Below are 9493 nucleotides of genomic sequence, written 5' to 3' on the forward strand. Positions count from 1 at the left end.
CATCATGGGTAACTCCCCGCCCCCACAGTGACCCAGGCCAAGGCCAGGTGAAGGGGCTTGGTGCTAGCACCCAGGGGAGCCTGTGTTCCCATCTGGTTTTACCCAAGCACAGGGGGTACATTTGTTTCATAGCTGATCTGTCTGCCATTCAGACCTAACTCACAAGATTTATTTTTTTTTCATGGCTTAAAATAGAAGGGTTGCTTTAAAAGGGGGAGGGGAGGTCATAAAAATGCTCCTGGAACTAAAGCACGTAAGGAAAGAAGCGTGCATGTGGGTCTGAGTGAGCCCCGGCCTGAGAGGCTTTCCCTCCTCCCCATGGAGCCTGCTAAACCACCACGTGGCCCCCTCCTCCAGCGCAGCCCCGGGTACCCGTCAGCACACAGCAAGCGGTAGACAGTCATAAATAAGGGAAATAAGCTTTGCAATGATGCAAAGAAATGTAATCCAGCCCGACAGATACTGGTGCAGGAGGAAAAATGAGCCATAAAATAACCAGAGCGCTATAAATTTCCAGAGAGATGGTTGTGGAGGAGAGAGGGTGTCTGTCACACTCCTCAGAGGCGGGGGTCTGGCGCCGGCCTTTGTGTTCTGCCGAGGCCATCCCGGCTGTGCCGGGACCCAGCTCCTCGACCGGAGTGGAACCACGTGTCTGTGGAAGACGTGGATGTGGACTCCTCCAACCTTAGCGATTCCTGCCCCTAAAATAAGCGACCGTAAGAAAAACAAAGCAAAGGGGATTCCGTGGCCGTCCAGTAGTTAGGGTTCAGCGCTTTCACTGCCGGTCCCCAGGTTCGACTTCTAGTTGGGGAGTTAAGATTCTGCAAGCCACGCGGCTAAAAGAAAAAAGAAAGAAAAACAAAGGAGGGATATATTGCAGAGAAAGTCATGTTTTTCCTGAAACTCAAACAACAGTGGGTATTTTACAGCCAAAGGAAATGAGGACTTTGACAAAAGCTTGTGGTAAACTCAGTCCAGGACCAGACCCTGGGAGCATCGTCTCCCGGGGTTCTGGGAGGTGTCCCCCAGCAAGGATGGAATGCAGGACCTTGCCACATGTCACGGAGGCCTGGGGCCCAGCATCAGTCCCTGATAGGTTCCATCTGCGAGGGATGCCAGTGGACCCCAGACCAGGACGCCCACTCCACACCCCGGGTCCAAAGGCCCCCCTTCATCTGCAGATTTCATGAGCATTGCCCTCTCACAGGGTCACCCCAACCTCCTTCATCTCCACCTGACACTGAGCTACCAAAATAAATTCACGGTTAAATGCACAGAGGCAGGTGTGTGTGGAGCAGTTTCCCGAGCGCGGGGAAACCCCCGACCCCAGCACCGATGCCTGAACAGCCCTGCAGGGTTTCCACCTCCTTTGGGTTCATCCCGCCCACCACACCGCAGGCTTCTTCTCCTCCCCGCTCCCCGTGGGACTCTCTGCCCGTTTCTCCTGGGTCTGTGCTGCCCACCATGGTGGCCCCCAACATTTGGCTATTTATGTTTATATTAATTAAAATTAAATGATATTAAAACTCACAGTCACACTCACCACATCCCAAGTGCTGAGTAGCCACAGGTGGCTCGTGGCCACCACGCGGGGCCGCACAGATTAACCGCCTCCATCGTGGAAGCGCTCCCCTGCCCGGCAGCCACCGGCCACCCTCCTGGCTGCTCTCTCTCCTCCTTCCTGGACCCCCGAGGACTGTGGACCCCTCCCCTCCATCATGCAGGCACCATGTCCTGCCCAAACTGACCTCCAGGTCCTTGAGGGTGCCTGGCAGAGCCACCCCAGCAAGGAGCTGTGGTTGTAAACGCTTCCTTCTTGGCCACGCCTGATGCATATCCTCCTAATCAGCTCGTAGACAGTGCGTAGGACCCGTGACTATCAGCCGAGGGCTTCCTGGACATGGGGGTGTTTCTGACCAAAGCGTGTTGCCCTCGAGAGCTGGAAGGAAAGGCCGCTGGGTCATTAGTTCACTGAGTGGTCCTGCGCGGAGCCCGCAAACCTGCAGTTGCAATGCTCCGTGGTGAGCCTGTGATGGAGACTTGGGAGCCCCAGGGGCCTCCCCTCCTCAGGGGGCAGGGACGGCCCCATGGACATATAATAGATGAGTTAGGGGTGAAAATGGTGTGAAGGACAATCAAAAAGGCCCAGCAAATGCAGAGGCAGAGAGCAGCGTGGAGAGGAAGCCGGCTCTCGCTCACTGAATCTCACCTGCATCCGTCCGTAGGGAATCAGCATTTTCCTTTCCTTTTCTCTTCCTTTCCTTCTCTGGTTCTGATATCAAGATTTTACTGGTTTCACGAAATGGGTTTCTCTATTTTTTATAGATGGTTCCTATTTGTTCATTTAACTCTTGGTAGACTCATTTCTAAAATCATCTTAGGGTGTAAAAGTAAATTGTTTTAACTGTGTTTTCTTCCAGTTACTGACCCTCCCCAAGGACACCACCAATCTGGCCCCTTTGCCAACAGTGTAGATGACTTTGGCCTGTTTTGTACTCTACACAATAGACTCCTGTGTCTGGCTTCTTCTGTTCAACGTCATGCTCCTGAGATTTACTTCATTACCACATTGGGTACCATTGTCATTTATCCTTTTACTGTGGTTGGATGTTGGGATGACTTCCAGGTCGGGGCTCTGATGGTCGGTATGGCTACGGACATGCTTGTAGGTGTCCTTGGTGCACAGATGCATCGTTTCTGTTGAGTATTTGCCGGGAGTGGAACACTTGTATCTTGTGTGTGTCTATATGTCCAGCTGTAAGCAGTGTTGCGTTTCCCAAGTAGTGACAGGACTTCATACTCTCAGCAGGACCAGATGAGAGTGTGGATTTCCACTGTGTCCCTCTTCACTTTGAGCCATTCTTGGGTGGCAGATAGCACTGTTCTTTTACAATGTACCGGGTGGGGTATGCCTGAGCCGTTCCTGGGAAGGAGGGGTGTGGTCTCTCCCCACCCCCAGGCTGCCACCATGGGGTCTGCCGCTTTGGGTTGAGGCATGGAGAGTGGAAACAGATGGGGGTAGAAAAGTCTCACCCACTCACATCACCATGGGGGTCTCACGCCTGCAAAGGGTGTGCAGCTCTCTTCCTCATCCAGGCATTTGGCGGGTTCTCTGCAGACCCCACACACACTCGCACACCCTGCATCCTCGACTAGAGTTTGGAATTTTCCTCGGGGGTCTGCTTGCCCCTCCGTTTGGCTCTGTCGGACATGGTCTAAGATAGCCCGGGCAGCCTGCGTCTGCCCCAGGAAGTACCCACTCCTCCCCTGACTGACGGGAGAGCTGTCCCGTCCCCCCAGAGAGCGCTGACCCCGGCTCCTCCCCTGACGCTGCTGCCCAGCCCACCCCTACCTTCTGGGTCGTCCAGGCGGGAAGGGTCTCCTGCCCTCCATGCAGGGGACACACATCAAGACAGACACCCAGTGTCCCGTCGGAGCTGCTCTCAGTGGGACTGAAGGGGGAGGCGGCGCCTACGCCCCTCACGGAGAGAACCCAGACTCACATTCTGGTCCCTCAGATCCCCTCCCCGCCTCCACACACCCGGCCCCTTGTCCCCTCGGGGGGCGGGGGGATGGAGGGCTTCAGAACCTCTAATTCGGTTCCGTTCTCGTTTTGGAAGTTGGCAAATGCGGCTGTGCAGCCCTGTCGCCATCCTGGGCCGTTGTCTGTCATGATGTCAAACCTCTAGCTGTTGCAAGTGAGCAAAGGAAGGAAGGAAGGAAAGGGCTGAGGGAGGAGTAAGGACCTGGGCCCCCCGAGCCGAGGGCCAGACAAACCTCTCAGGTGAGCCAGGCCTCAGGTGGGAGGGAGGCGGTGCGCACTGGGAAGGGGGTGAGGATGGCCACAGGTCGGGGCCAGACTGGACGCACCAGAAGCACCAGAAGAAAGAAAGCACCTGTCAGACCAGGAGACGAGCCTGCTATGAAACCAGCCCCTAAATGCTCCCAATCGCCACAGAGGGAGGAAGCGTCAGAGGATAAGGGCAGCCGAGGATGTGAATTTGACTTCGTTCCCCTGCAAACGGGTCGTTTCTCACCCTAGAAACCTGCACAAAACGAGCTTGAAATGTGTCTGAGGACCTTCCCGACTTCTGATGGCCAGTTCCTCCGCGTGGGTGCTTGACCTAGAGCTGTCCCAGCCTCAGAGGCTGAAGGGGGCAGCACCTGGGACGGACCTCACGCTGTATCTGGATCACGGCTCTGATGGTCAATTCTGGCCTAAGCACATTGGTCCCAGCTGTGCGTTCTCTGTTTCTATGATTTTTATTTCCTCCATTTAAGTAACACTTCATTCAAGGGAGGGAGTCAGTGTTCCCATGAGTTTTAGCACCAATATTTTACTTCTGCTCTTGAATTTAAAGTTGGGTTTTCTACATAGCTTTAAAACCAGGTGAGGGAGTGTAGTTATTTACCTAAAGAACCAGAGTACATGTTTGAATGTGGAATACCCCAGTGGGCTATGCGTGAGCTCAGCACGTCCTGGGTAGGTTGGGGGACGTTTCCCCAGGTCAGGGAGGTGGCTGCACCCAGTCCCCAGCGAGCGGTGTCTCGGGGGCCCAGGCACTCCTTGACTCTGACCTCCAGCTCTTCGACCTGAGTTAAGACTCTCTCCCTCGCCTGTGACTTTTACTCCAAGCAGCGTCCATGAGGGTGGACAGCACACTCTCTGGGTCCCTCTGAGCCCCTGGCACACAGAAGATGCTGCCCAGAACCAGGCCAGTCACCTGCACTTTCTATTTTCTGAGCAAAAGACCTCAAAAAAGAAAGGAACGAACTTCACTTGGTGATCTCTGGCCAAAAGGGCGGGGAAGGAAAACCAGCTGCAGGGATGTTCCGAACCGGGGAGGGGGGAGTGGAACGGCCGTTTGCAGACAGGGCCCGCGGGGCTGTCCGGTGACACACGCTGTGCCCCTCCCTCTGCCCAATGCGGCAGCCCTGGGGCCGGCCTCTGGGATCACAGAGGCCACGCGGACAGAAAGCTGCCCGTGGGAACCCCCTCAGGATGAGCTTCAGCGGGACCCCCATCTGTCACTGCCCCAAGGCTGCATCCCCCGAGATTCTGCTCTTCCTGGAAGGAGGGGCCACCCACTGTGTCGTCCTGTGTGTGCGTCCTTCTTCACAAGAGTTTCCTTTCAGCTGTGCAAATGTCAGCCAAGCCCCAGCCGCAGTCCCACTTCTGTGCAGGGGCCCCAGGAGCTGGTCCCCAGAGACCGTGAGGCCAGGCCGCCATCTGGGAGGGGACCCTAGGTGGACCCGAGGGCTGCGGGAATGCAAGGAAGGAGCGGGTGCGTCCCGGTAGGGGGACGCTGTGAGCTCCTGCCTCAGCCCACAACACAGCCAGGACGTCAAGAGATTGCAGCCCAGGCCCCTCCAGGCCCAGGCAGAGTCACCCACCGAGGGGCTCCCAAACCCCTAACCCCGGAACCTGGGAGAGGTTAGCGGCTTGTTCTTGATTTAAGCTGCCCGGCTGGGGATGATGTAGGTCAGCAGAGGACAGTGAGCCCACCCGTCAGGAGAGAGGACGGAGCACCCGGATTCGGTCCCACACCCGCGGGTCAGGCCGTCCAGGGCGGCCCTCGGGGAGCCCAGCCGATGCAGGCATTATAAGCAGCTCACCGGGGCTTCCAGCCGTGCATGGACCCAGATGAGACGGGCAGCCCTTGGAGTTGGGAGCTCCCCGCGGGGTGCGAATGCCCGGCCCGGCCTCCCGGTCTGTCTGTCTGTCTGTGGCTCCTGCAGCAGAGCTCCGCCTGGGCTGGGGCTGGGGGGCCCACCCTGACAGAGGCCGGGGGCCAGCAGGGAGGGGCCTGGAGAGTTTGGGGTGAACTCAGCTGAGACGTAGTTACTGTTGTCCTGGGAGCTTCGTGCTCACGTTCTCTTCACTCCGCTTCATCAAAGATCATCCACAGGGAACCCTCAGGCTCACTTCCAAGCCCAAAAATTGGGGACGAGGACATAAAACTGGCCCTGAAGAAACATAAGTTAGAGGAAAAAATAAAAGGACACGAGCAGACCGGAGGCCCTTCTCCACCTGACGTCTCATCAGGTCGGGGGCAGAGCTGCGGAGGACGGAAAGTCATCTCCTAGTGACCTCTGAGTCTGGGACCTCGGTGTCTGAGTAAACAGGATGCCATCTCCCATCCTGCCCGCAAAAGTAGAAATACACTCAACACGCATGCAAATGGGATCCGGTGAGAGTCCGGTTTCCGGAGATGGGTCCTGAGGGGGTCAGGACGTCCCACACGGGGAGTGGGCTCTGCCTTTGCCCTGACGAGGAGGACCCCGCCCTGCCGGGGGTCAGCCCTCCTCAGCGCCCCATGACGCTCCGGGGGCACCTGCCCTGCTGGCCTCCACCCTCATCTGCCATCACTCAGGGGGCATCAGCCGTGATGTCACAGCTGGATCACACGATGGTCCCCACAGCCCGGGGCCTCCCTTGTCGAGGGGACAAGGAGGAGGGGGCTGGCAGTGGTGGAGGTGGACTCCAGCACAAGACGGCAAATCAGGGCTTCCCTGGTGGCGCAGTGGTTGAGAGCCCGCCTGCCGATGCAGGCGACACGGGTTTGTACCCCAGTCCGGGAAGATCCCACATGCCGCGGAGCGGCTGAGCCCGTGAGCCATGGCCGCTGGGCCTGTGTGTCCGGAGCCTGTGCTCCGCAATGGGAGAGACCGCAGCAGTGAGAGGCCCGAGTACCAAAAAAAAAAAAAAAAAAAAACGCCATATCAGACACAACACCCGAAACCTCCATGTTCCCAGCTGCCTCATGACCCCGAGGCAACATGAATCTTACTAAACTAACACCTCACTATGCAATCGGGTGACCAGAAATAGAGGCGCTGGCCTCACCTCGAGTTATTTCACTGGTGGATGAATTTTCCGGCCCCGCCATGGCAGGGAGGGGGCATCGGGCACGCAGATTCCCGCGCCGCCGGCTGAGGGGCGGGGTCTCAGTACCCGCAGTCCACTGAGGGATCTTACGCCTCGGGCTCCTCTCCGGGTAGCGAGGACTACCGTTTCCTTCCCCCACACCGCCGTACACTGTAAGGACCAGAGGAGGTAAGTGTGAACACACTTTAGAAAACTGTTCACGTATCTTTACCGGGCAGAAGGGGGCCGCTGAGCTGTGACGTCCCCGCCCTCGCGTCCTGGTGCCTGGGACCTGGGACTCCTGTGGCTGGTGCTCAGCTGACAACTGCCGGCCTGGGTATCCCTGGGGCTTCGCTTTCTTTCCCTTAAGCTTTGACTGCCTTGCAGGGCAGGGGGGAGCAGTGGTGAGCGACAGCCCCCCGCCTTCCCTGCACAACTCCCCCTCGGTGAGTCCCCTCTCGGTTCACCTTGCTCATCCTGGCCCCCTTTTTCCTCTCCCTCCTCCCGCTGCAGACGAACAAAGCCGTGGCCAAGGGGGACTTTCACCAGGCCAGCACCAGCTCCCGGCGGGCCCTGTTCCTGGCCGTGCTCTCCATCACCATCGGGACCGGCATCTACGTGGGCGTGGCCGTGGCCCTCATCGCCTACCTCTCCAAGAGCAACCACCTATGAGCCTCCCCGGGCGCATGCGCATGAAGAGCCTGGGCCAGTTGTGTGCGGGTGCAGAGGAGCGGGCCTGGCAAGGGTGGACACACAGGTAGACACACCTGCGTGATGCTGTACAGTGTAAGTCCTCGCCAACGACGCCATAAAGCCCTGGGACCTTCTGCCCATGGATTCCTTTTGTTTTCACCCTTTCATATCGTTTTCACAGCACTGTGCAGAGCATGGGACAGATGGGCACTGCTAACCCTTCTAAATGGAAGCTCCATAGATCCCGACCCTCGCGGCTGTCTCTGGATGGATTCTGGTGGATTAACGCTGGTGCCAGCGCCTGGAATGCCATAACATTAGCAATAGACGAACAGGAACATGTGTTTATTTTTATGGAATATGGTGCAACAGGCAGAGGGGGCAGGGGACACGTGCTCTTCTGTCTGTGGCCCCACCTGACTCCTCTGGCACTGCCCCCCAGGCCACGTGCCTTTCCTGCAGGAAGGCAACGGGCTGGGTGGCAAGAGAGACAGAGCAGCTGCTGGCAGGACCCCCAGCTGTCACGGCTCTCCAGAGGGGTCCAGCCCTGAGAATGCAGAGCCAGAGTCGTTCCCAGGCCCAGAGTGTCCCTCCCTCCATGCTGTCCCCAGCCTAGGAACGTCAGGCCTCCTCTGGAGCGTGTCCATACTCCGCAGCCACCACGCGGCAATATGCAGTCCTGGGGCCTCGTTGACCTGGGGCCCAGGGCAGGCCGGCCCCTCCCCAGACTCCTCCCAGAAGGACCCAGGTTTTCTCCAGGAACTCCAGGCCAAGGAGCCAAGACGCCCCCTCAGTGTAAGGACGAGCGCAGGGGGATGCTTCTACCCGCCTGCGCTGACATCCACCTTGGTGATGACAGTGACACTAGTGATCTTACAGAGGACACGAACCTTCTCTGTCAACTAAATGAATAGCTATTTTCTTGTCATTTTTTTTAAGTGCAACTACTGCTTCATGCTGCTTTAGTTATCAGATGAATGCTGAGAAATACGTAATCACAGACATTTTAATACCATTTCGTTGCTGTTTCACGAGTGTTCACTGTTGAACAAAAGTTACCTTTTACCTTTTTGCTTAAGGCTTTTCTTTCTGATTAATATCAACCCTTGGGTTTCACTAATACCTTTTCCTTGTTGTTAAAGTAGCTGCAGAGCCGCCAGGGCTCAGCTGCTGAAGCAGTAGCAGGGGGTCCTGAGATGAGAATCACAGCATCCCCAGCTGCTGACGTTCCCGCTTGAACACATTAGTAAATATTATTATACCGATACCCTCAGTGGACACAGAGGCCGTCTCTCTAGGGCAGTGGTTCCACCCACAGCATTTACAACATCCCTGCTGCCTGGGTCCCAGCCCCAGAAATCTTATGTGATTGATCAGGGGTGCAGCCTGGTGATTACAAAGTGCAGCAGGAATTAAGAACCACTGTCCTGGAATAAGGACTCAGGTTTGATCCCCGCACTTGCCTCTCTTCTCCTCGACCTTACACACTTAATATTCTGAAAATTATTAGCACTGCTTTCCTGGGTCAAATCCGAGATCCATCAGCCACTTGCATCTATGGATGCACCAAAAACACGCTCTAAGCAGGACACAGGGAAGATGCCCAGACATCCCGGGATGAGTCGGAGGAACCTGGTGAGAGAGGGCGGATTTGGAACCAAACCAATCTGGGTTTTTTAGCTGTCTGATCCTGGGCAGGTGGGCGCACTTCTCTGGACCTCATCTCTAGGGGAGGGTGACTGGTTAGGCCACCTCCTTGGACAGCCGGTAGGGGAAGCCGGGAGGCCCGGCCCAGCCGCGGGCATGCAGAGATGGGCGGTCCCCGTCACTCAGGGCCTGAGGGTACGTCCACCGGCTGGTTTGTGCCCTCCTGTCTATTCAGCCCAATCTCTTGCGTTTATTCATCGTGAGCCATTGTGTGAAACGGTCTTT

The 9493-nt window shown here is 56.9% G+C and overlaps 1 protein-coding gene across 1 annotated transcript in view; it reads left to right on the forward strand.

The window, feature by feature from the left end:
* SYNDIG1 (synapse differentiation inducing 1) overlaps positions 1-8546 on the forward strand; it is a 57313-nt gene extending 48767 nt beyond the window's left edge. Inside the window, exon 3 of the mRNA XM_024752695.1 lies at positions 7382-8546. Within this exon, the coding sequence (XP_024608463.1) occupies positions 7382-7540 (159 nt within the window). The 3' untranslated portion in view covers positions 7541-8546. The remainder of the gene's footprint in view (positions 1-7381) is intronic.
* The last annotated feature ends 947 nt before the right edge of the window (positions 8547-9493 follow it).

This window comes from Neophocaena asiaeorientalis, unplaced genomic scaffold (assembly GCF_003031525.2).
Source record: "Neophocaena asiaeorientalis asiaeorientalis breed wild unplaced genomic scaffold, Neophocaena_asiaeorientalis_V1.1 scaffold528, whole genome shotgun sequence".
Lineage (NCBI taxonomy): Eukaryota > Metazoa > Chordata > Mammalia > Artiodactyla > Phocoenidae > Neophocaena > Neophocaena asiaeorientalis.